At 45.2% G+C, this 26,279-nt stretch overlaps 1 protein-coding gene across 1 annotated transcript; it reads right to left on the bottom strand.

Annotated features, from left to right (window-relative positions):
• Positions 1-4,279: 4,279 nt before the first annotated feature.
• Positions 4,280-24,608, bottom strand: LOC136588387 (TBC1 domain family member 24-like). Its single transcript, XM_066587555.1, has 7 exons — positions 24,512-24,608; positions 18,121-19,147; positions 13,727-13,885; positions 9,666-9,729; positions 6,896-6,994; positions 5,893-6,205; positions 4,280-4,808 (listed from the first exon to the last, which is right to left on the bottom strand). Exons 2-7 carry the CDS (start codon positions 19,143-19,145, stop codon positions 4,663-4,665), a joined length of 1,806 nt encoding a protein of 601 aa, XP_066443652.1. The 5' UTR covers positions 19,146-19,147; positions 24,512-24,608; the 3' UTR covers positions 4,280-4,662.
• Between the last annotated feature and the right edge of the window lie 1,671 nt (positions 24,609-26,279).

Raw genomic sequence — 26,279 nt, 5'->3', positions numbered from 1 at the left:
GTAATATGGGCACCGATATGGCCGCCACAACGTCCTCCATGTTTAGCTTGGAATAGACATGGTAATGACTGAACGATTGCTTCAAAATTAGGAAAATAATAAAATGTGCAAGTCTTTTCATTCATTATTCCAAAATGGCCGACCCATGTATTTTGGCGCTGTACAGGGGATATAAACAGTCTGCACGACCCGGTTACAACGCCAGCGTTTGTCAGATTAAAAAAATGCGACTTAGGCCTCCTGCACACGGCACGCACGGAATCTGTCCGTGACCGCAGCGGGTGACCCTGCTTACCTGTGTGTGCAAGCGATGGCGTCCGTGCGGACCTGTCTTCCGGGTTCTCACATGGCTCGTCGTCGGACACGCACAGTACAGTTTTGTTTTTTAACTCCTCCGGAATCCGCGGCTCATCCGCAATGTCAATTGCGGACGGCTTCCATTGAGTGCAATGGAAGCCGTCCGTGCGAGAACCGCAGGAAAATGGAGCATGCTGCGATTTTTCATCCCCCAGCGGAAACTACAATTGATTTCCGCTCGTGTGCATGAAGAATCTTTTATGCATTGCATGCTAAGGAGCGTTATTGCTGCGGATTGCAGAGGCGAACGCCCGCTCCGGGTTCCGCCGCAAAATCCCGCATGTGTGCATTGGCCCAAAGATGAATGATTTCAGATTTATTTCCACCCTTAGGGTGCATTCACACGAGCGTAGGCGTATTTACATTCGCACATCCGCAGCGTATAATCGCCGGAAAGAACGTTTTTCGGTGATCATGACCATAGCTAGAAAGCGCACTCTTTATACACAGCGGGTGCTGGCTGTTAGGCGGCTGTCACTCTGGTGTTAGGGTCAGTTCAGGGTTTTCTTCTCTGCTACGTTTTTGAAGGCGAGAAATTGAAAAAAAAAACAGATTTTTTTTCCTTCTTTGATTTTAATGGGATTTAGGGAGAAAAAACATGGAATAGAAGCAAACAGAAACCTTTCTATCAGGTTTCAGGTTTTTTTGGGGGGAAAATAATGCTGCAGACTGCGCTATTTTCCCATTAAAAAAAAAAAAACGGAAACCTAACAGAACAGAAGTAAACTTGAGTCTTTCTGTTTGCTTTCCTTTTTTTTGAAACCCCATTGAAATCAATGAGGAAAATAATTGATCTGTTTTAATTTAGTTTTTCCCCTTCAAAAATGGCACAGAGACACAGAAAACCTGAACTGACCCTAACGCTGGTGTGAAAGTAGCCTTAGGGCCCCTGTCCACGGGCGAATTTTCACTGCGTTCCCCGTGCCGATAATCTGGCCACGGGGAACGCAGCCGTGGATAGTCAGCCTTATACAGCTGACACTAACGCTTCTTCAGACATGATGTTTTATAACTCCGATGCCGGATGTTTAATTTCTTGGATGCCATGAACAGTAGCGACCGTAGCATATGAGTAGTTAGAGGAGGGGGGCTTCCTCTGTTACCTGATTGTTTCTTCCAACAACCACTGTCAAAATGTTGTCTGTGGGGGGTTCACATTGCATACTGCTTATGCAGGGGTTAATGCTGGGTATGTAGTGGGATGGCAAGGCACTTTTCAGAGAGGCGGTTGTAGGAGAGTGATGTACCGCTGTTTTGATGTACCTTTCGCACCTACAGTGCATGGAGGCGGAGTTCTGAATTTGTGTGTGAATGAGAGAGCCCGTCTGTAGTATGTACAGATGCAACCTACGGTGCCCAGAGGCCAAACTGTTAAGAGTATACTGCGGGCCTCCAGAAATAAAGTATGCAGCACCAAGGAGTCGATTGGCAGCTATATAGTGTGCTTAGTGCCTTGCTGTGATGACTTGAGACAGCGTATCAGTGTGAAGACTCGGTTGAAGTTATTATGTAACGTTCAAGTTCCGCACCCTTCTGTGGAGCGCCAATATTCATCAGGTTGGGTTTCAGTAAAATTATATTTTTATTTAAAAAAAATAAAAATCTGGCCTCCATCTGTCAGCTGCTGCGCCATCCTGACCAAGTTGTTGCACCACCACCCGCGACACCAACACAATGCTCTATGTACCTAATGCACTTTGTGTTAGACTACCAATGCCCTATATCTGCACTCTGATTGGCCAGCGATACCCTCGTGATCAGCGCCATCCAGTCGGAAAGCCGTGTGAAGTGCCTCAGACTAATGATGCACAGTGTATATTAGGTAATAAGACTCTGGCGGCCATCCTGGAAGATGAAAACGGTTCCAGAGGACATGAGGGACGATGACAGAGGATGGGCGGCGGTACAATAGACCCCTGAAAAGAATTTTGTCCTTGGATCATTAGGTCGCTTTAGTAGGTTAACACTGACAGACATAATACATTACAAATACAATCTTATGTACTATACAAGGAATCACATGTTCAAGTCCCCTTGTGGGGCTAAAAAAAGTTTTTAAAAAGAATGTTTAACAATATTAAAAGAAAAACAAAAAGTAAAAAAAAACCCCTCAGTGAATGCCATAAAATAGAAAAAAAGTCCACAATGTGAGAATTAATGTTCTTTCTTCAACCTTTCCTCCCCAAAAATGGAATAAAAAAAAGTAATCAAAAGTGGCAAATATAGGCTGCTTTCTTCTAAAAAGTATACCGCAAAGTAAGTTTTTAACATGTAATGTCACGGTATGGATGCGAGCAGCAGGCTGCGTTATCCCCTAGAGCAGAAAACGCCTAACTCTCTTATTTATCCATCATCGTAGCTGACTGAGGGCTTGTTTTTTTGTGGGATGAGCTGGATTTTTCAATGTTTTTAAAAGTTGTTCCATACATTATAAGTGGAGTGAAATGAAAAAAAAGTGTAATTCCACCATCTTTGGGGGTGGGCGTGGTTTCTATGGCGTACAAACTGCAGCAAAAATTACAACTTTATTCCACGGGTCAGTATTACTGCAAGAATAGAACATTTATATAGTTTTTTTGGCTGTACTACTTTAAAGAAAATAAGACCTCTTTGGGGAAAAAATATATATTTTCTGCCACCATCTTCTGACGGCCATAGCTTTGTTATTTTTCCATCCACCCAGTTGAGTGACGACTTGTTGTTTTGCTGGACATCTTGTAAGTTCTTTTGGTACCATTGTGGAGTAGACAGTTTTTGAAACTTTATTATATTTTTTTTCTTAGGGAAGGGGGGTTGACCAAAAAAGCATAATTCTGATACCGTGTATTTTTTTTTCTAACGACGTTCACCATGTGGGATCAAAAAGGTTTTACTTTGATAGATCGGTCTTACACATGCGGCGCAATAGCAAATATATGTTTTTGTATTTTTATTAAGTTTTTTTATTATAAATATGAGAAAAGTTATTTTTTTTTTACTTTTATTGCCTTTTATTTTTTTATTACGATTTCATAAAAAAATGTATTCATTTTTGCATCTTATTTTAGTCTGAACTATACCATAATATTACATAATATCGCAATCTGACAGGCGATCTATCAAGCTATGGACAGCCATGGCTGTATAGGCAATTTGCAATGGAGGACCTCGAGAAGGCCCCCAGCCGCCATGACAACTAAACTGCACCCTGCAATGTCATCGGGGTCAGGGGTGGGAGGTTTAGGACCCCTAAAACTTAGACCGGCATTTCAATGGCGCTGTCAGAATTGATATTCTGGTATCTGTGCCTATGCAGTTTTCTATACAGAAGATGGAAACCGGGATAGCAATGTAAGAATACGTAAAGAAGCTTAATGGCCACCCACATGTTACCCCCCCCCCCCCCCCCCCAGTGATCTGTACAGCACAGGAATATACTGTAGTCTATTAGAGAATTCGGGGCTCATACGAAGGCTCTTCTGTTCCGGGTCCTCAGCTTTTGGCCAGAGTAGCGGGCCGCTGGAAAGAACATTTATCGCTCTGGAGAAACTGCCCTGTCCGTCTTTACACAAACACATTCGGGACATTTACTAAGGGCTTTACAACGGAATTCTGGTGCAAAAAAGTCCAATTTTGGCATAAGTCTCACTTGCGCAAAAATTGTGACTTTTCTGTTTCCTGCTCCGGTCTCGTCACTTTTGGGAAAAGTGGGCAGTGGTTGTCCCAAAATTATATTTTTGTGTTGAAAAAGGCTGGGTTTTAGTAAATTTTCCCTGATAAATAGAAGGTTTACTGTGTGTAAGGCGTCATTGTGGTGAAGCTATAGGGAGATTAAACACTTACGGACTGGTTTCTCCACCGATTAGGAACAGATCCCTTTAGGACCCAATAGGGGAACTCTATGTGACCATCTTATTAGTAAGGGACCCGTCTACCACATAGCGATGATCCAAGGTGGAGAGACCCTTTAATATCCTCAGTGGTTGCAGATACAGTATCACCTGGCAACTCTTTACATCCACACTACTGCAACCTACCAACAAAACGTCTTCCATAATTGGCATTACATCTGACAGCACTGAATGTCTAAACTAGGAACATGGCTGGCTTCCCTCACTGTAGGTAACATTGTCCAGTCATTGCACCTTCTCTTCTCCTAGTTTATCTTCTTTCCCATGTTCTTCTACTTACAACTTTGCTGTCCTGTAAGGTAAGTGCTAGAAATACGCAAAGGCAGCCTTCCATAGCTATCCTTGCCCCCCAGGCAATCCCTTGAAAAGTCATTACTATCTAAAAGGACAAAAACCATTTGTCTTTTTTGCAGTTTTAGGAGTTTTTGCAGCCCCAGACCTCCAGCTGCTGGATATGAAAGTTTTCTTCACACAGTGGTGGATTGTCAAATGTTTCGCAGTGCTCCGTCCTCCCATTATTGAGGTCTGCATCGATATTCAGGGCTTGTCCACCGCCGCCTCCTGAAACAAGATATCACGGGATGCGTTACGGAAATGTAGCTACAATGTTGTAAGTATAATATTAACTGAAAAAGGGGTTTGCAAAAATCGGATTTTGACCCAAGAGATGAGCGAGCATGCTCAGATAAAGCAGTTACTCAAGCGAGCCTCGCTCTTCTCGAGTAACTGCTTACTGGTCCGAGCAGGCTTGGAGGAGCGGTGGGGGTGAGCAGAGGGCGGCGGGTGTTAGACAGGGGTAGAGAGAGAGAGATATCTTTCTCACTCTCCCCCCCGCCGCGCCCTGTTCACCCCCGACCCCCGAGCCTGCTCGGACCAGTAAGCAGTTACTCGAGAAGAGCGATGCTCGCTCGAGTAACTGTTTTATCTGAGCGTGCTCGCTCATCTCTAATTGTAACCTCATAAAGACCAGAGTGTTCCGATCCTTAAGGATAGGCTACTTTTTAGCTATTTTACCCATGTGGTGTTATTTGTCCTGCCTACCAAAATGCATTTTTCACAGAAATTTGTTTTTTTATTTTATTAATGGTACTGTGTACAAAACGTAAGAATTTTTTTTGTTAAATTTGTAGCCCTTTATTTTTAAGTTATATTTACATTAAAATAATGTACAAGAATGGCTCCCCAATTTTCTTTCACATGCTTTGATATATAAATTTGTACAGTCTCCGATGACTGTTTAGGTTGGCGTTGGCGGTAAGTAGTGTTTGTTTTTGTTTTTTATATATTTTTATTATATTCTGTAATTTAACCTATTTTGGTAACTTTTTTATTTCAACATGAAAAGGACTGCCTGTTTACTGTGAATGGAGGCTGGTGGGCTGGAACCACCCCCGGCCCGCTCCGTCTCCATTCACCAGTGATGATCATTCCTGTGTAAAAGCACAGGAGCGATTATCTCTGGGACAACCTGTTGGGCATCTGCACCCGAAAAGTTGTACTGTGTAAAAGGGACCCTAGAAATTAGAGAACCTTTCATTGTACAAAGATTGTGCTTTTTAATAATAAAATAAAGCCCTAGACGTAAAAATGGCCCTCAGCAATGACAATACCAGACTTATTAGAGGTCTTTCATTTCCCATCTTACCTATTATTACGCCCTGGTTATTTCCACACATAAACATGGAAGCCGTTTTAGATGGTAGCTGGAAATGTCGGACGGCAAGGAATGGAGATAAGCGGTTGGGGTTTCCTTCCACTGGGACAGTCAGGAAGTTTGTGGAATCGGAGGGACTGCTGGGAGCAGAGCTCACTGTTAAAGACCGTCGCCTTGGGGTTGGGGAAAGATGGGCACCATGAGAGTAAGATCGCGGTCTTGAGCGCGGGGAAGGCGGAGCAATCTTCACCATCTCTGGTTTTTTCACTACGACCCACTCATATCTCTCCATGTCCGGGCGTATCTGTAGGGGAAACAGAGGAAGGTTGCTATGAAACTAGACAATAGGCCCATTTACACATAACGATTATAGTTGTGTGTAAATGGGGCTTTATGCCCTTTGTAAACATCCCAGTCATCAGCCGACAAACACTGTAGTGTTCTTCAATGGCATGAGTGACACCGCCCACCTATCACTACTTTGTCGCATATCCCCAGTGATGAAAGAGACAATTACATCCATATCTGTGACTGATATCAGCGACTCATCTTAAGGTTCATTTTCACTGCAAAGATGATTGCTCAAAAGATGGCTTTTGAGCGATCATTTTGTGTAAACTACTACTTGGTACTAATGCCTGTTCATACCAAAGTAGCAGCGTGTGAGTCGCCGGGAGCTGTGATCAGGGAATAGACCTCCCGCTGTTCCCGGATTACTTTCGCTTTGTTCTGCGTCGGGACTGATAGATGAGACAAAGCAATCAGCTGTTATCAGCTCTCCACTGGCAGAACACAGCGTGCGGTCCTGCTTATCAGCTGTTCTGCCGAACAATGGTTTTCAGGCAGAACTGAATTCCATCGCTCGGTCAAACAGTGAAAGATCGGCACCTTTACACACAATGATTATCGCTCAAAAGATGGCTTTTGAGCGATAATCGTTGTGTCTAAATGGGCCTTTATAGAGCTGCATTGTAATTAACAACCAGGAACTTACAGAAAACACAAAGCATTCTCCAGTTCCAAAAAAAGAGCACACCTGCCCACAGTATTTCTTTCGTTCATTCCAGTCTGTGGAAAGGTAGGCTCCACATACCTGAGGAAGAGAGACAGGAGGGCAGTCAGATTATTATACACTCCTTGTAAAAAAAACAAAAAACTAAACTGTAAGATGGCAAGCATTCTCTGCAAGAATCAAGATGGCATTTTGCTGTAAAATTTGGCATGCAGTTACATCTCAGTTACATCTCAGGCAGATAAGCAAAGGTATTGTGGCGTGATTAGATGAACAGTCTTGTCACCTGAGGCCTTAAAAGTGGTTCCCCTCTTGGCCTATAAAAACCTCTGAGGGTCCTTGTGTGTAGTGACCTCTTCTTACACTTGTGTAGAGCTTGTTGACCACTAGATACCTCTACGACACAGAGAAGAGATTTCTGGGAGGGGAGCATTATTGGAATATGAAAAGCTGGATGGTCGTATCGGCAAATTGCTGCCGCCAGGCCGTTCTGACCAGACTGTTAGGAGGTGTTGGGACCAGTGGATGAGTGAGGGCACACAAGGTGACCGGGCTCAGGACGCCCTCCACAGACCACCAGTAGAGAGGATTGTCTGACAAGCACGATCAGCTCCAACTGTTTTCTATCCACTTTACAGAGACAGGTGGTGCCATCATTACAGGCCTCTGTGTCTGAGGGAACGATTTCCAGGTGGTTGGCTGAAGGGCATTTTGTCTCATGCCACCCATTACATGTACCTGCCCTTGACATCCACCCACCATCTCCTCCGTTTGCAGCCATGTGAACAAAGAAATTGGACTGTTACGAAGTGCAACCAGGTTGTCTTCAGCAATGAATCCAGATTTAGTTTGGTCACTGATGACGGCCATGTTCGTGTCTGGAGACCTCGGGGTGAGCGCCTCACTCCTGCCTTTGCTGTGGCGTGGCACACTGCCCCCTGCTGGTGTGATGGTCTGGGGGGGGCCATTACATACAACAGTCGGTCACCCCTAGTAGTGGTAGGAGGGACAATGACAGCTCAGCGATATGTTCAGGACATCCTGCAGCCACAGGTGTTCCTCTCATGGCGGCTTCCAAGAGGCAGCAGGATAATGCTGAGCCGCACACACAAGGAGATCACAGGAATGTCCCCACAATACTGTCACACTTTTGTGGCTGCCCGGTCACCAGATTTATTGCCTAGAGAACATGTATGGGACCATCTAGGATACCAACTTTAACATCCCTAGGCCCTAGGTGCTTTCTTCCAAGACTCCTCTAAAAAGGGTCTTGAAAGAAAACAAAGTTAAAAAGAATCCCACGCTCTGGGTGTTGGTAAAAGTAACAAAGAGAGAACTTGCTTCGTTGAGGGGTTCGTTGCCACAGCGAAACTCCTCACAAATCCAAGGTGGCATTTCACAATCAATTAAACAGTGTTGTGGGATTCTTTTTAACTTTGTTTTCTTCCAAGACAGGTCTTGATAGCTCAGAGTCATACATATCTATCTTCTAGTGTGGATTACAGGACCAGTATATACCTGTGTTTATTAAAAGGGGCCTTGTGTGTTATAAAAAAACATCGGTGGCAGTGGGTGTGGGGGGTGGGGGGTGGGCAAAGAGTATTAATTAAATTTGAAAAAAGAAAACAAATTAAGTTGGACAACACCTTTAACTGCAGAAAAAAAATTGAAATTTTGCAACATAGTAACAGTAAGTTAGGCTGAATGAAGACAGTGTCAATCTAGTTCAGCCTATTTCAACCCCCTTGTTGATCCACAGGAAGGCAAAAAAAAAAAACAAGAGGCAGAAGCCAATTAGCCCATTTGGGGGAAAATTGCTTCCTGACTCCATCATGGCAGTTAGAATAATCCCTGGATCAACCTTTGATAATTCCTCCCTAAATATAAGACCCGGAACAACAAACCGCTTAATGTCTATATCCTGTAATATCATAGCGCTCTAGAAAGACGTCTAGTCCCCTCTTAAACTCCTCTATGGATTTTGCCGTCACCACATCCTCAGGCAGAGAGTTCCACAGTCTCACTGCTCTTACAGTAAAGAACCCTTTTCTGTGTTGGTGATGAAACCTGCTTTCTTCTAGACGTAGCGAATGCCGTTACATTCGTAGTCCTGGGTGTAAACAGATCATGGCAGAGATCCTTGTATCGTCCCCTCATGTATTTATACATGGTTATTTGATCACCCCTTAGCGATCTTTTTTCCAGGGTAAATAATCCCAATTTTGATAGCCTCTATGGGTATTCCAGTCCTCTCATTCCATGTATTAGTTTAGTTGCCCTTCTTTGAACCCCCTCAAAACACTGCAACATCTTTCCTGAGCACCGGTGACCAGAACTGTACACAGTATTCCATGTGAGGCCTGACAAGTGCCTTGCATAGTGGGAGGATAATGTTCTCGTCCTCTTTTAATGCACCCCAAGGTGGGCCAGGGGCCAGGACAGAAGGGAAGAGACAAAAGTGGGCCAGAAAACCAGGCAAGGTAAAAGCAGGGAGGGGAACTTTAGTTAGATTCAGCTTGCTACATGGAAATGCTCTTCAAGCGCTGACTGTAGAATGCCTGTACATGCAGCAGTACTGTGCAGTGTGGCAGAGAACTGCATGGTAAGATCATGGATTGCCAAGCTTTACAGTGTTACTTTTTTCAGTGTATCTTGTTCAGATGAAACATTAAACCTGTGGGTTTCATCTATACAGGCTTTGCATGTACAAGCAGCATTACAAACTTTTATGGATCAATACTATGATTGTTACCTTGCTCGTAGTGGTCTTGATAAGCAGTATGGTGGGCTCAGTCCCTTCACAATGTGTGTAAAATCTGCAATCAAAAGCAACATTAGATCTGGACTCACGGTGTATTAATCAGGCACCATAATTATGTAAAGGATACAAAAAAATGGTGTCCTTAAACTAAAAGGCATATTTACTGCTATACAATGATCTTCTTAAAGGGGCCCTTCATATTCCTAAAAGTAATGCCCGATTGAACCCAATCTAGATTGCGGTCCACTTCTTAATATATATCTCGTTTCTGCTCACATCAACCCCAGCTTTCAGTCTTCCCATGCCTTTACCTCTGTTATGTGCCTCTGACATGCAATTTGGAGACAAGGCAAGTCACTCGGATTCCCCAGGGAACACCTAATTTTCATATCCCCTCCCCCCAGTCAGTGTCCAAAAAAAATAAAAAAATTGGATGATACTCACCTCTTTTATTCCCACCCAGAGAAGCGCATGCCTGGGGGTCAAAAAGCCTCATGAGTTACGGAAATTAGCTGACCAGGACAAAGGCCCACGAGACTGCTACCACCATTGCCCGAAAGCTAGACTGTATCCTTACAGTTGTTAGGCACTCTTATCTATGTGTTGAAAAGGGTGGGCTGACTTACCCCTTAGATATTTTTACACAGGGGAAGCCTCTTTAGATAAATATTTAATAAACTGATACTCACCTCTCCTGGCTCCCAACTGTGTCCAGCGCCACCATTCCCAGTCTCCTCTCCGATGTAATGCTTACAGGCTGCAGCAGCGTGTGTATTGGATGTTACAGGCTGCAGCAGGCCAATGACAGATAGAGTTCTGTGATAGGCTGATGCAGCCTATGTCGTCAGAGAGGAGATTGGGAGCAGAAGCGCTAGACAGAGTAGACACAGAGGGGAGCGAGAGAAGGAAGTATCAGCTAGTCTGTTATTTTTACACAGGGAAAAGCCTCTTTAGATAAAAATATAAGTCGGACTGTAGTTAGCAAGCACTAGGCCAGTTCTAGTTGTACAAGACTAGGCTTGCAACGTTGTAATGGGTGCCCTCCACAGGAGGGCACGTAATTAGGGATGAGCGAGTACACTCGCTAAAGCACTACTCGTCCGAGTAATGTGCTTTAGACAAGTATCTTCCTGCTCGTCCCTGAAGATTCGGGGGCCGCCGCGGAGCGGGGAGCAGCGGGGGAGAGCGGGGACGAACGGAGGAGAGATCTCTCTCTCCCTCTCTCCCACCCGCTCTCCCCTGCTCCCTGCCGCAACTCACCTGTCAGCTGCGGCGGCTCCCGAATCTTCAGGGACGAGCACAGCGATACTCGGATAAAGCAAATTACTCAAGCGAGTAGTGCCTTAGCGAGTATACTCGCTCATCCCTACACGTAATACTTCGATGTACCATATATATAGTAAAAAGTTTGTGTCTGCTTCACAAACTATTGCACTTTTGTCTGCCCACCGCCGCGCCATCCACAAGATATACCTGCAATACACACGAACGTTTCCCTTTAATTGTCATCTGAAATGTCTTAAAGGTGATGTCAGGAGGAGTTCACAACACGAAACAACTTTTTTTTGTGGCCAAGAAAATAGGGTCATAGACTTCAGCTGTAGTTGGATCTCTGTGTGACTTAGTGGAATACCCCAGTAGTCACGCATCACAAGCTATAGAATCTAAATTGCCCAGCACAGGAACCACAAGGAGTCTAAGGCCTCATGTCCACGGGGAAAATCAGATCCGCTGCAGATTCTACATGTAGAATCTGCAGCGGGTCCCTCCTGCCCCGCGGACATGAGCGCCGAAAATAGCAATTTAAAAGCATTTACCTATCCGTAGCGGGCGGCGAAGCTCTGCTCTTCCTCACGGCCGGATCTTCATTTTCGGCCGGCGGATGAATTCCTGACGCCGGCGGCACATCGCCGGCACGTCGTCGACGTGCCGCGCGCATGCGCCGGGCACATCCGCCGAGCCGAAGCAAGGGAGATGCGGCCGTGAGGAAGAGCAGAGCTTCGCGGCCCGCTGCGGGTGAGTAAATGCTTTAAATTCCTATTTTAGGTCTCCCGCGGATCCGGACGGCTTCCATAGGCCTCAATAGAAGCCCGCGGGAGCCGTCCCCGCGGGAGACCCGCATGAAAATGGAGCATGGTCCAGATTTTTTCATGCTCCATTTTTTTTTAAATCACTTTTATTGACGATCCGCGGGTATTTATCTACCTGCGGGTGGTCAATGCATCCCTATGGGGTGCGGATCCGCGCGCGGGAGATCCGCTGCGGATTTTAAATCTCATTTTGCCCGTGGACATGAGCCCTAAGAGTTTCTTCAGACGGGCGCATACGCAAATACGCTCGCTGCTACAGAGAGCCTTTGCACATGAACCTGGCCAAAGCTTCTTTTTACTTAACTTTTTTTTTTGCGCAAAATTTAAAAAGCTGTGTCCTGCCCCGTCTTTTCTTTTCTTGCACTTAGAAAAACAACAAAGTGCAAGAAAGACAGGACAGGGCCTAGCTTTTTTCATGCACAATATCATCGTGCGAAAACACGCTAGTGAAGAATGAAACCATTGAAATCAAGGTTTTGTTTCGCTGCGTTTTGCAGGAGTGAATTTCACGTTAAGAAAACACGGCTGTCTGAAGAATACTATGGCTCCTGCAAGTAAAATGCTGCTTTGAGTGTTTATGCGAGTGCTTATAGTGCCTCCTGGTGGAGACAGATGAAATAGCAGATCAAAAAGATGCTTGGGATTCAGCTTTCCTGTTCCGTTCAGGAAGCTGGAAAGGAGAATCGCTGCAGCCGAATGATTCCGGCTCTGGACGAAACCAAAAAGCGCGGGCAAACCCAATTGACTATAACGAGGTCCGCCCGCTTTCCACCCAGCAGCCTGGTTTTGGGATGTAAGAAAAAGTGCTACATGCAACGTTTTCTCTTCTAGCATCAGAACCTCCTGCACAGATGTGAAACCACCCTAAATGTAGAGCTACTTTGTGGATTCAGAGAATTATCTTATGTCAGAGATTTATTATTTAACCCATTGTAAATTTTTGCCTTTTCAATATTGCATTACAACATTTTTAAATGATGTGAAAATCCCCCCCCCCCCAAAAAAAACGAAAAACAAAAAAACACAATTGCAGTTTGAAAGTTTTGTTTTTACATCATTTACATTGTATTACAAGTTACCTGTTACGTTTATTCTGCAGGTCAGTGTGATTATGGTGATACTAAGTTTATATAGGTTTTATTATGTTCTAAAACTAGTAAATTTAACTAGTATATGTGTAACCCCCCCTTTCTAATTACAAGAGGGTCTACAGCATATTTACCCTTTCCTAGTTTGCAGTGCCTGTGGTCATACAGAGTCATTAATTATGGCCCCTCACTCCACAAGAGCCTAGCAGTTGCCTCTATGGTATGTACCCTGTTTCCCTGAAAAGAAAACATATCCTGAAAATAAGCCCTACCCTCATTTTTGGGGATGCTTGAAATATCAACCCTACCTTAAAAAATAAGACCTAGCTACTTTACATAAAAAAGCAGTACATTACCTAGCAGGCTCGATTCAGGTCCCTCCCGTTGCTCTTTGGCTGTGACTGGTTCATCAAGTGCTGAATTGATTGGCCAACTTATAAATCCCGCTACTCAGCCAATCAATGCAATGGCTTAGGCAAATCCTAAATCCCACCTCCTCCGCTATGGCTGTGATTGGTTCTTCAAGAGCTGCATTGATTGGTTTTTAAGCGCTGCTCTGCCAATCAGAGCCATCGCTTCCTGGAGGCGGGATTTATGAAATGCCTGAACCACAGCATTGATTGACTGAGTAGCGGGATTTATTGGGTGTCTGGGGACTGCAAGAAGTGCATCGAGGCTCCGGAGAGCAGTGGAAGGGATCTTGAATGAGCCTGCTAAGTAAATATAAGACATCCCCTGAAAATAACACCTAGTGCCTCCTTTGGGGCAAAAATTTTGGGGAAACACAGTATTTCCTCGACATTTGCTAGTCTTACATAAATGGCGCTGCCGTGGTGACAGATACTCTGTGTGCAAGTTTCATTGGTGCTGTTACCTCTGCAAACTATAGCCATGCTCCAAGGTAGAGAACAGCAGAACAGGGGGGTACAGGGCGTAGCGCTCAGGAATCCACGACCAGACCACCCTCATTTCATGGGCGGTTACGATTTCTGAAGCGAAGTTGCTGATGTCTACTGACATGTGAGTTGGTTGTCTGCAAGGAAACAAGCCATGGTTATCACTAAGTTAGGCCGGCTTCACACGGGCATATTTGCAGAGAATAGAATCCATTGATCTCAGTGGGGTCATTGACATTTCCGTATTTTGCATGCGCATTTTGCTCACACAAGGAAACAAAAAAAACAGGAACATGCTCTACTTTTCTGCATATTTGCACATGAAGAATCCCCATAGAAGCCAGTGGGGGTGAGAAGGATGCAGAAATGTGCGCACAACACGCAAGGAAATGTGTGAAACACTGCAAAATGGCACAGGAGAAGGAGCAGTTCTGGAACTCATTAAGTCTAATTTGCCATTTCAATTGGTATCGCAGTCTGCCACGCACAAATGAACATCCCTCGTGGGGGGGAAAAAAATACAATAAAATATGCCAATGTGCACACAAAATAGCATAGTTCTAAAAGATGCAACGCTTAGGACTGTGCAAATACGCTTGTGCTCATATGAAGCCGGCCTTAATGTAACATTAATATACTAGAAGAGGACAGGAATCATTAGGCATCTCTACTAGAGATGAGCGAGCCTATTCACTAAGGCAAACTACTCGAGCAAGTAGTGCCTTATGCGAGTACCTGCCCGCTCGTCTCTAAAGATTCAGGTGCTGGCGGGGGAGAGCGGGGAGGAGATCTCTCTCTCATTCTCCCCCCCCCCCCCCCCGCTCCCCCCTGCTCACTCCCGCAACTCACCGCTCTCCTCCGCCGGCACCCGAATCTTTTGAGACGAGCGGGCAGGTACTCGCATAAGGCACTACTCGCTCGAGTCTCTACATAACCGTATGGTCAGCATAAAGCCAGATGTGCAATAGCTGCACATGTAATACACTGCGGCAAAAAGGAGGGTTACACCAATGGAACGATTTATAATACTCAACAAGTGTGCCATATACAGGGGGTATAACAAGTCTACACACCCGCTACAATGCCATGTTTGTGTCACGTTAGAGACGTTAGAGTATCCAACAACCATGAACCATTTCAGATTTATTTCCACATTCGGTGGGACCCGTTATCTGGACAATTCCATTGGAAAAACTACTGAAATCTTTAGAGTGGAAAAATTAAAAAAAAGAAACTAAATGATGTACCCTTCGGCTTTATGACATTTATGGCATTCAGTCTTTTTGTGTATGCCACGTCTTGACTTGGCATTCTTTGCCCACTCTTCCTTTCAAAACCGCTCCAAATCTGTCATATTGTGAGAGCATCTGGTGTGTAGCGCCCTCTTCAGGTCACCCACAGATCTTCAATGGGGTTCAGGTATGGGCTCTGGCTGGGCCATTCCAATACTTTGGTTTCAGCAGAAGAAGCTCATTCTCTTGGTGATTTGGTGGTCTGCTTTGAGTCGTTGTGCTGAAAGGTGAAATTCCTCTTCATCTGCAGCTTTTCAGCCGAGGCCTGAAGGTTCTGTGTCAAAATGGTCTGATATCTGGAACTGTTCATAATTCCTTCCACCTTGAGTAAAGCCCAAGTTCCCGCAGCAGAAGTGTCCCACACATAATGCTGCTCCCACCACTATGGGTCTGGTGGTCTTCTGCTGATGTGCAGTGTTGGCTTTGCACCAACCATACCTTTTGGAATTCTGGCCAACAAGTTCCCCCTCCATCTCATCAGACATGTTCTCCCACCCACTTCATGAGCATTTTGGTAAAAAAAAAGTAGCCGGGCTTGGATATTTTTCATTCTTAGAAAAGTCTTCCGTCTTTCCCCACCACCCCACCCTACAGCCCAGACACATGAAGAATACGGGAGATGGTGGTCACATGCACCACTCAACCAGTACTTGCCAGAAATCCTGCAGCTCCTTTCATGGTGCTCTTGGCCTCTTGGAACAATTTTCTTCTGGTCTTTTCATCAATTATTAAGGAACGGTAATATTGATAATATCACTGATGTGCCACATTAAATCCACTTCTTGCTGACCGTCTTCACTGTGTTCCATGGTAGATGTAATGCGTTGGATATGTCTTGGCCTCCTTCTCCTGACTGACACCTTCCAACAATCGGATCGCTTTGATGTCTTGTAAGATCTTTACCGACCAACTAAGAAAATGTCAGGAAAATCCTCCTTGTAAATAATGGCAGCGGAGTGCTGACTACTATTTATCACAAGTTTAAATGTGATTGGCTAATTCTGAACACAACCACACCCCAAATATAAGAGGGTGTGAACACTTATGCAACCACATTATTTTAGTTTTATTTTCCCACCCTAAAAGATTTCAGTTTGCTTTCCAATGGAATTGTACAGATAACGGGTCACACTGAAGGGGAGAGGAAATCTGAAAGGATTCATCTGTGTCGGATTTTGACAAAAACATGGCATTAGAGATGAGCGAGCATACTCGGTAAGGCGATATACTCGAGAGAGCATCGCCTTTTTCGAGTACATGGTGGCTCGTCCCTGAAGATTCGGGGGGGGGGGGGGCGCGGGGGTGAGCGGTGGGGTTGCAGAGGGTATCGGGAGGGAGAGAGAGAGGGATCTCTTTCACTCTCCTCCCCGCTCCCCCTCCCTGCCCCGCGCTGCCCCCGCCCCCGTGGCCCACCCCGAATCTTCAGGAACTCGAAAAAGGCGATGCTCTCTCGAGTATATCGCCTTACCGAGTATGCTCACTTATCTCTACATGGCATCTTAACAGGGATGTATAGACTTTTTTTTAACTACATATACAGGCATTTGACATAGGTTGGGCTCATGCGGCAGTTATTAACTGCATGCCATGTGCAAGGTGGCACACAGAAAATTGCAATGATATTGTGTACTTGCTGCGTGCCACCAAGCACCATGCACTACATTGGCGTGTATGCGCACGGTATACCCGCCAAGATAGAACACGCTGCGTTTTTTCTTGCACACGCAATATGTGTGAGCGGCATCACAGAAGATCGGTACAGCGTATTACACGCACAAAACACATGCGCATAGTACGCAGCCACCACACGCTCGCGAGAGCTCAGCAATACAATGACTGTAGTACTATGCATTATCGAAAACATATTTAGATGAATTTCGGTGGAAGTTACATGTCATAAAGAGAACATTATTAGAGGTCCATGAGCTGGGGGCTTCAATGATTCTCAAAATGAAGAGGCAGTAGTACTTTGCTCCCACCACTACCACTTAAAGGGACTAAGTCACCCCCCACCCCCAAAAAAAAAAAAATTAAAACCAGACATTTTTTAAAATCTGTAGTCTATACATAACTATAGGGGCGGCCACCTTGCCTGAGCATTTAGAGATAGGCTTTACAGCATATTCATTGGCCATTCACACAATGGATAATAGGGCACCCATTGACTTGTATAGGGGACTGTACTAGACATGCTCTGTGACCTGAAGAGCTTATACCTTCTGTGAATGGTGGATCCTGTGTTATCTACATATAGTCGTAACCTCCCAGTCTAATCCTGCCTGTGAGGTTAGTGAGATGACTGTTATAAAACCTTCTGTACAGATCATGACCCGGGGAGGCCAGAGTGCCCTCTGCTGCAGCTACCCCCACCAATAACAGACCTAAATATTTGGGATAAAATGTCCACAGCAGCCAATTTATTCCCGCAAAATTATCAAGTAACACTAAATATTGGAGTCCTTGGAGCCACAAAAATCTGGTGCTAACCATAATTAACCAATGTACCTTGCCCCCAACTGTACTGACAGGCTTAGGGGCACCACAAGCTGCCTTTGTGTGGGCTACTGACTGTAACTCACGGCCGGAAGGAATTTACTGCCCCCCACTAGCCAAATCACACAGCACCAGACACCAATCAAATGACACCAAGGAGGGAGTGCTAACAGGTGAGACCGTGCCCACCCAACTCCCCCCCCTAACCAATTGATACTGAATCCAAGGACCCCCTACCTGCCAAATCTGCGATGACAACACAAAAAACCTTCTCCCGAACTATCACCCAAATGGGCAAGACTCCTTGCTTCCTACATTTCCCTTCTTTTATATTTTCCACCACCACCAATCAGCTCTACCCCTACTCCCACCTTCCAGCATTTTCCTAACATGTCTCCTTTTATTACCCCTTCACTGTCTACCGTCTGGCTACCTGACCGCCGCCTCCGTGTCATGCGGGGCTTCCTGTTAAAAGGGACCCCCGTGGACCCTTTGCTCCAGCCCCATACTGGAAGTGGCATGACAAACTAGTATTAGTATTAGAATGTGATTTCAAAGATGGAACTCCCCTTTAAATGTCTACTCACCTTTGTTGCATGACGGTGATCCCACTCTGTGACAAAGCCTTTCTGTTGGCCATATTTAGGAGCCAGATCTCCTTATGGGAGAAAAGCCTAATGCTGAAAGCCTTCTCCAACAGCTTCTCCACACAAATGTGGTTGGAGATGTTCTTGACAAATTCCTGGATGTCACATTTAATGTCCTGTCCCTCATATTCAGCATGGAGTTTGTACTGCTTCAGCAGGGCTAGAGCCACTCGGTACAACACCTTGTTGCCCTCAAGCAGAAAAACGTCAAAGATCCTAATGACAAACTCAAAGGGCAAGTCTCCGAAGATCCACATCAACCAATCTGAGAAGACCTCTGATGTGTTTTCACAGTGGGTAGTGATGAATTTATGACCAGCTTGACAATACTTCTTGGCCAAGTCACCAAAGGTCATGCTAGAAGCTTCATAGGACAAGAAGCTTTGTTCAATGTAACTTTTGTGTGGTTCTGTGCACGAAATGAGGCGGCAAGCCCTCTCAAAACATTCGGCCTCATCTTCACTAAAATGCATCAAGAGGGCAACCACAGCGGGCAGCGTAGGGCAATATGTGATGTCCGGATATTGGTTGCCAATGCATATAAGTATCTTCTTCACGGCAGTTTCACCTCGAACATTGAGACAGTACATAGGCATAAGACCACCATCTAAGAATTCTGGCAAGGGGTGATCATCCAGTCCAACTTGCCCAAATAGGCGCTCAGACACATCATGATAAACATCCGCAGTGGGTGCAAATATCCGACAAGTAATATTTTTGATGATCTGGTAGTAAGCTTGAGCTCGCAAGGCTCGATTTTCACTCCAAGTTCCATCTCTTGCCATTTTCTTCAGGTCTTTCTGTGATTGAGGGATCTCCGCATGAAGGGTTTTCAATGGTCCAGTCTGAGTCGGGAACTGGTCCCAGTCAACAAAGCGGCCACAGTCCGCGTACGCATTGGTATCGATTTCCCAGACGTCCGCATCTGACGTAATGATCACCGGGGGCGCACGAGAAATGCTCATTTCTGGGAAAGAAGGCAAACACATTAGACAATGGTTAATCATTCAGTAGTTGCTCTTATTGAGAGAAGTAGAGGGATTGGGTGGGGGGGAGAGGTTCTATGAAAAAGCCCCAACTGGTGGCACAAACTTTATATGCTCAAGACAAGTGTCTGATACAACAAGTGGCAGTAGAGGACATTTAAGCTGACGTGTCTAAGCCTTGCATGAGTTGTACTGTCTCTAAAAAAATCACATACCGCTATGTCCTCCATCATTTAACATTACTTCATTTTATCATTAGATTCTTCATATAAATCTAGCATATTTTGGGAATTTTATGATTACATAAAGAGAGATTTCCAGTGAGAAAACAATTCTAAGGCAAAAAGTTTCAAACCTGAAACTCTTGCAAGAACTGAGAAAGTGGACGTCTACACTAATTACTTTGTGTTGCTAGATGGCGCTGGGTGTGACCCGGCAATAATACTGCACTCACACATTGTAATAAACAAGCCCCAGCCCAAAGGTGACTCCCAACAAATGTGTTGCTGTTTATAGTGGATTTGCCCTTCATTTTGGAACATGTGTAGCATGTAGATATGAGCGAGCATACTCACTAAGGACAATTGCTCGAGCGAGCATTGTCCTTAGCGAGTACCTGCCCGCTTGGAAGAAAAGGTTCGGGTGGCGGCGGGGGGCAGGGAGCGGAGGGGGAGAGCAGGGGGGAACGGAGGGGAGATCTCTCTCTCCCTCTCCCCCCCCCCCCCCCGCTCACCCCTGCTAACTCCCGCAACTCACCGTTCACCCGCGCCGGCAGCCGAACCTTTTCTTCCGAGCGGGCAGGTACTCGCTAAGGACAATGCTCGCTCGAGTAATTGTCCTTAGCGAGTATGCTCGCTCACCTCTAGTAGCATGAGTAAATATTCATTCTATTTTTCCTTACTTTGTAGATAGTTTTTGGGCGTGCCATCGTTAGTTTCCTGATCCAAAGTCCATCATTTGATGATCTGCTCCCTTTATGCATGTATGTGCGTATTACTGTACTTTTTGCATGCGCAGGACCAGTTCACACACACATGTGACACACGCTTTCCGTAGAATTTAATGGCCATTAAAGCCTAAGTCCAGCTGTAGTCCCCTTGCGTATTTGCGCACCCGCTATAGACTTATGCTGCGCAATACGCAGAAAAAAAACACACAAAAAAACCGAACAGCTCCTATTTATTTGCGTGCGCATGAAACGTACTGATGAAACTCGCTTATGAGAACGAACCCATGGCTGTGTATAGCGCGTGCAGACTTTGTATGTGCAAACACGCATGTGTGTCTCTGCCCTTAGGCTGCTTTCATACTAGTTGTGGAATCCATGCTGAAATTCCTCAATTAGGTACAACACAATGTAAGTAAATGGGATTTTAACAAACCCCCTTCATTAAGGTCCGACACACTTGCTATCTGCCCAAGTTGTGCCCAAGATGCTTGGGCGCAACTCGCATTGGACACCTTAAGGTGCATCCAGTGTTCATTTGGCATATGATCCAGCTGTATACATCACTTCTGCCTAATTGTTTTTTGGGTTTTTTTTTGCCTTTCTCTGGATCAAAAAGGGGAGGGGTGGTGGAAACAGGCTGAACTAGATGGACATTGTCTCCCTTCAAACTGACATAACATACTATGTTACACGTATCCATTAGGTACTCATTCATCCAAAGGAGATCAAAAGAGTGGTGCAGTGTCAGGCTGGTCCGAATACCTTGTTATTTGTTTAGTTTTTATTATGTAGGCAATAAAAAATAATGAGGCGGAGGCCAATTAGCCCATTTGGGGGTAAAAAAAAATTTCCTGACTCCATAATGGCAGTCAGAATAATTCCTGGATCAAAGTTTGATAGTTCCTACCTGACTGCAAGACACGGATCAACAACCTGCTGGTTATTTAATGTCTATATCCTGTAATATCGTAGCTCTCTAGAAAGGCATCCACTCCCCTCTTAACACTTTCCAATCCAAATTGTATCCTGCTTTTCCTAGGGGGCTTACTCTTTTTCTGCCATTATACAACGGCGCTATATGCTGGCTAAGGCGAGTACTGCATGAGGTGACACATTGGATAGGCTCCGACAGCAGAGAGGCTGGCAATATACAGTAAGAGAACCCTGACAGACGTCTTCCAACATCGGAGCTGTACAGCCTTAAATCATAATGTCTTCAGACGTCAGACAGTGGATTGGAAAGGGTTAAACTTCTCTATGGATTTTGCCATCACCACATCCTCAGGCATTGTCTCACCAAGCACAGCCCCACATGGAAATCTAATGTAAGCTCGATTCGCCCTAGACGGAAATAGGGACAGAGGCAGGGAACAGCAAACAGGGACAGAGCAAATCCAAACTCAGCAACTACAAACAGGACATCGTCCACACCGGGTGTCTGCACAGGACAGAGGGGAATGAAGACATGAGGCGTAGTTCAGACACGGCCGACCGCACACCTACGACCGCAGGTGAATTCAGATAGGACATCATGCACACATACAGATGGAGGGAACACCAAGCAGAACAGAATGCAGATACTTACCAGACTTCTGCAAGGACATGATGAGGTATAATGACTAGCGCCCTCTAGTTCCCAGGAGCACGACGTAACAAATAGGAGATATTACCTCTTTTCTTCTGCGCAGGGGAAGATATTGACCCGTTGGAAGATATTAGTTTGTGGATGCCCCAGGCATTTTATTTTGGGAACATCGGCTGAAAAAAGTTTATGGGGATGCTTTGACAGACATTAGCAATGTGTGGCAATTGGTCAAGAAGTTTCAAGCAGGCCAAACGGAAACTGCAAATAAGCCGAGGAGTGGCCGTCTGTCAACATCAGTCACCGATAAGAACTGATAACGTGCTGATGAGTGGATTCAAGGCCACGGGCGCAGTCCAGGGTATTGCTCATGCATTGCATGTGTCATTTGTTGGTGCACGAGTAGTGATTACTGACGTGGCGTATCACAAAGTTTGTGCTAAGTGGGTTTCCAGGCAGTTGACCACGGAAGAAGGTGGGTAGGGGTCTGTCAAGAACTCCTGGATGCCTTTGAAGCTGAGGAACAGGACTTTTTTTTTTTTTAAATGTGGTCACTGGGAATGGAGGTGATGAAGACTGTATCGGGACACAGAGTAATATCCTCATTGATTGTGTAATGCCTATCGGAAAAGTCAACAGCGAAACCTATGTTACAACACTTAAGAAGCTGAAGCAGGTCATCAGGAAGAAAAGACCTCATTCAGACATTTCTGTACTACAGCTGGATAATACAAGACCTCACACATTATTCTTCACAACCCAGGGGCTTGCTAAAATGGAGAAGTCAGTGGTGCATCATTCACCTTTCTGATTAGAACCCTTTGGTTTCCTGAGTTCTACTTGTTTGGGCCTATGAAGAACAGCAGGGGTTTAACTATAGGGGATGCGGTTGCACCCGGGTCCAGGTATATTAGGTGCCTATGTAATAGCACTGTTATGTTTGCACTGTATGGCACTACGTAGTGCTCAAAAAATTATGTTATAAAGTTGCTAAGCAGTACAACAACTGGCGCTATGATGTACAGCAATTTAAGCATGCGGTGGTTCAAATGGCGATGGAGGAGAGCAGTTATCCAACGTAATGGGCAAAGCAAGCCAGTCAAAGGGGTATTTTCGGTAAGAAAGCTCTAGGACATCACTAACTGATTGCTGGGGGTTCCTACTGCTGGGATTGACACCGATCGCCAGAATGGGGGTCCTATGTTCCCTTAGAGATTGGTAAATGAATGAAGTGGCAACATGTATGCTGTTACGTGTGCTGCTGGGATCTGTAGTTCTAGGCTTCCTAGCAGCACACGTAAAATATGCTTGGCCACCACTCCATTCATTGCAATGAGAGCATAGGAAATAGCCATCTACTTGAACTCAGCTGTCTTCAGCGCTCCCATTGAGATGAATGGAGTGGTGGCTTGTAAATAAATGGTGCTATAGCCCATATGCTCAGTCTTTCAGGTGTACATTGGACCGCTGTTCTAGGGATTGCTGTGGGTCCCTGTGATCAGGACTCCACTGATTACCTAGCTATCTCCTTATCTATCTATGGATAGGAGATAACGTTATCTTACTAGGATACCCCTTTAATACAGAATCAGCTAGTTTAATGGACAGCCTAATGGAGCCCCATAGAAATTAGACTAAAATTGATGAAAATACACAATTTTAACCAAAACAAATGTGTCTCACTAGTCAGCAAAACTGCTTAATATGTATGCCCCCTTAACTCCAGCAACAATCAAAAAGTTCTGCAGTGACAGCACCTAACTCCAATATGCCACTTCTACTTTGTCTTATAGGGATCTAAAGCAGCTCAACTGGTGGAATCTCTGCAAACTACTACTTAAATCTCAGCTTCTCGGACCCCTCGGTGTGTGACATGGGGGTGAACAGCAATCTGCAGTAGAACTTAGTTTAGCCTTCGCTGATGGATGTCGTGTCCCACGTCTCCTGATCTAACCATTAAATACCTGGATTACCCTCCTATTCTTTAGTACAAGTATGTTTATGATAGGATAACTAGATTTACCATAACTCAGTCAGAAGTCATAAAGTACATTTAAAGCATTTAATACTTAAGATATCTATCTAAGGGTCCTTTTAGACGAGCCGATTACCGTTTGAACGAGCGAGTGACCTCACCGTTTGCTAAGTCTGTTTATTCAGCAGCTACACCCTTGGCTAGTTCAAACAAGAATCGGTCAATCTTTCACATTTGCTGTATAAGTGAATGAGAAGGACTGAATGATCGGTGTTCAAACTGAATGATTAGCGAACAATCAACGATGGTTTTTATGCCTGCAGAAAATGACCGGCAAACGAAAAATGAATGCTTCTCGTTAATCGTTTGTGTTTAGAATAAACGATTATCGTTCACTTTTGCTTGTTTGAACGGATCATTCCATCCAAGAGCATATTAAGGAGAAAGGACCTGGATTAACCCTTTCCAGTCCAATTTGTATCCTGGTTTTCCTAGGGGGGTCACTCTTTTTCTGCCAGTATACAACGGCACTATCTGCTGGCTAAAGCCAGTACTGCATGAGGTGACACGTTGGAGAGGCTCCGACAGCAGAGAGGCTTGCAATATACAGTAAGAGAACCCCAACGGACGTCTAGTAACATCGGAGCTGTACAGCCTTAAATCATAATGTCTTCACAGGTCAGACAGTGGATTGGAAAGGGTTAAGGTAATAAATTACTTGAAAGCGCTGTGGAATAAATTGGTGCTATACAAATAAGATTTATCCTGGAGTTACCTTTTAACTGAGGATCAACCCTTAAGAAGAGATATCCCATGTGACTAAGGTAAATGGTCCTTACCCAAGATGAGAGGAGTGCAGGACTCCGTCTGGATGCAACAAGTGAACCAGTCCCAGATGGGTCAGAGGCAGCAGCTATGAGGTCTAAGGACTGAGCTCCTCTGTGACATTATGAAGACAGGCGTCTTGTCCCCACCTCCTCACCTGCCCACACACCCAACCAGGTGGCTCGGCCTTGTTTTTGTTATTACCCTAGATCTGCTGGGAGATAGTCAATTGGAGAACAGATCGCTCTCATGCCTGGACAGGAGAGAAACAAATCACTTCTCAAGGACAAACCGCTTATCAGAAGTAAATTCCCCTCCGTACAAAACATCAACAGACGTTAGTCACCTCTATCAACTGGAAATTTTAATATCCTACAACTCAATGTTTACCGTTCAGATAGTTATTTTTAGGTTGATGAGTTACGACCGTGCAACATGCCAGGAGGAGCAGTAAAGTTATTTAAAGGAGAACTTTAAATAACTTTAGCTAAACTTCTGCTGCATCACTTGTTTTACTAGTTATGGTGGATTCAGGGGACCACGAGCCTGGGACTGTTCGCACAACTTAGGCCCACCTCCCACACAACGCCCACACCCCTCTGGAGAATATTCTATGGTAAAACATTAAATAAGCAACCACAACCATAACCATTTGGTGTGGATCTACACAAGATGAGCGGATACATACAGACATGGGGGTGGGGGCCACCTTGTGCGCCGCTGGCAGGGAACCTCTGCAGGTGGGGGCGCCTTCTGCCCCAGCTGCGGGGAAGCAGATTCCTGTCTGCAGTGGCCTCGGAACATGTTCACGCCGGGGGCTTCCAGGGTCCAGGGGAAAGAGCGTTAGACGCCCGCCAAGCAAGCTCCTAGCAGCTTGCATTCCATACACATGCTGCTAGGACCTTCAATCATTCTGCCAATCGGGAGCTAGGGGTGTTCCTCCATGGAAGCCCTGTCAAACCCCAAGCTTCCGGTGGCGTCAAGATACAATACTACCCGCAAAATTTAGGCAGGGCTCAAACAGGTCGAATTCTGCGTGCGGGAGGTCAGCATGAGCCTGGCCGGTGAACCTGTGTACCTCATTAAACTGTACTGCGCTTGACTGCAGAGACTCGCCGTCGGTCATGCGCAGTGCAGCTCTTTTTTGTTTGCTTGTATTTTCTGCGCCGTCACTTAGCAATAATGTGGTTAGCCGCAGCCCATATGCAATGTTAATTGCGTATTGGCCTGTGGGTTGGACACCTCCATTGACCTCAACAGAGGCAGTCCACACGGTTTCCACGGCAAAAGAGAGCATACTGTGATTATTCTTCAGCTCGCGGCATACACAATTCGTATCCGCGAGTGTGAAGAAAAAAAAATCAAAAGTACATGCCTTTCAATGCCTGCGTTTTATCGCTGAAAGTCAGCGTGGGTGCTGATTGCAGAATCCACAATTCAAATCCAGTGATGCGAGACCGGCTTTACTGTCTTCCTGTTGGTCGGAGTGTTATTAGTACCAGTATACCAGCTGATATTGTTGGGGAAGTTTGTGTTTGGCTTCAGTGATACGTTTTCAACAAGTTGCTCAGTTTTTCGCCTATTTTGTAACGGCTGAATTATACAAGTGAAGTCAAAGTGAAAACGATGAGGAATAATGAATTTGTAACACCGGGTCAAAGAGTCAACCAAAGTTTGTATTTACAAGTTTTGAAAAAATTTGTGTCACAACATACGAAGAAAACGTCTTGATTTGTGGCAAACGAGTAACTGGTTCTTCCATGATGACAACGCACCTGCCCA

Source organism: Eleutherodactylus coqui, chromosome 13 (genome assembly GCF_035609145.1).
Source record: "Eleutherodactylus coqui strain aEleCoq1 chromosome 13, aEleCoq1.hap1, whole genome shotgun sequence".
NCBI lineage: Eukaryota > Metazoa > Chordata > Amphibia > Anura > Eleutherodactylidae > Eleutherodactylus > Eleutherodactylus coqui.
This window is presented reverse-complemented; position numbering and strand designations above follow the sequence as displayed.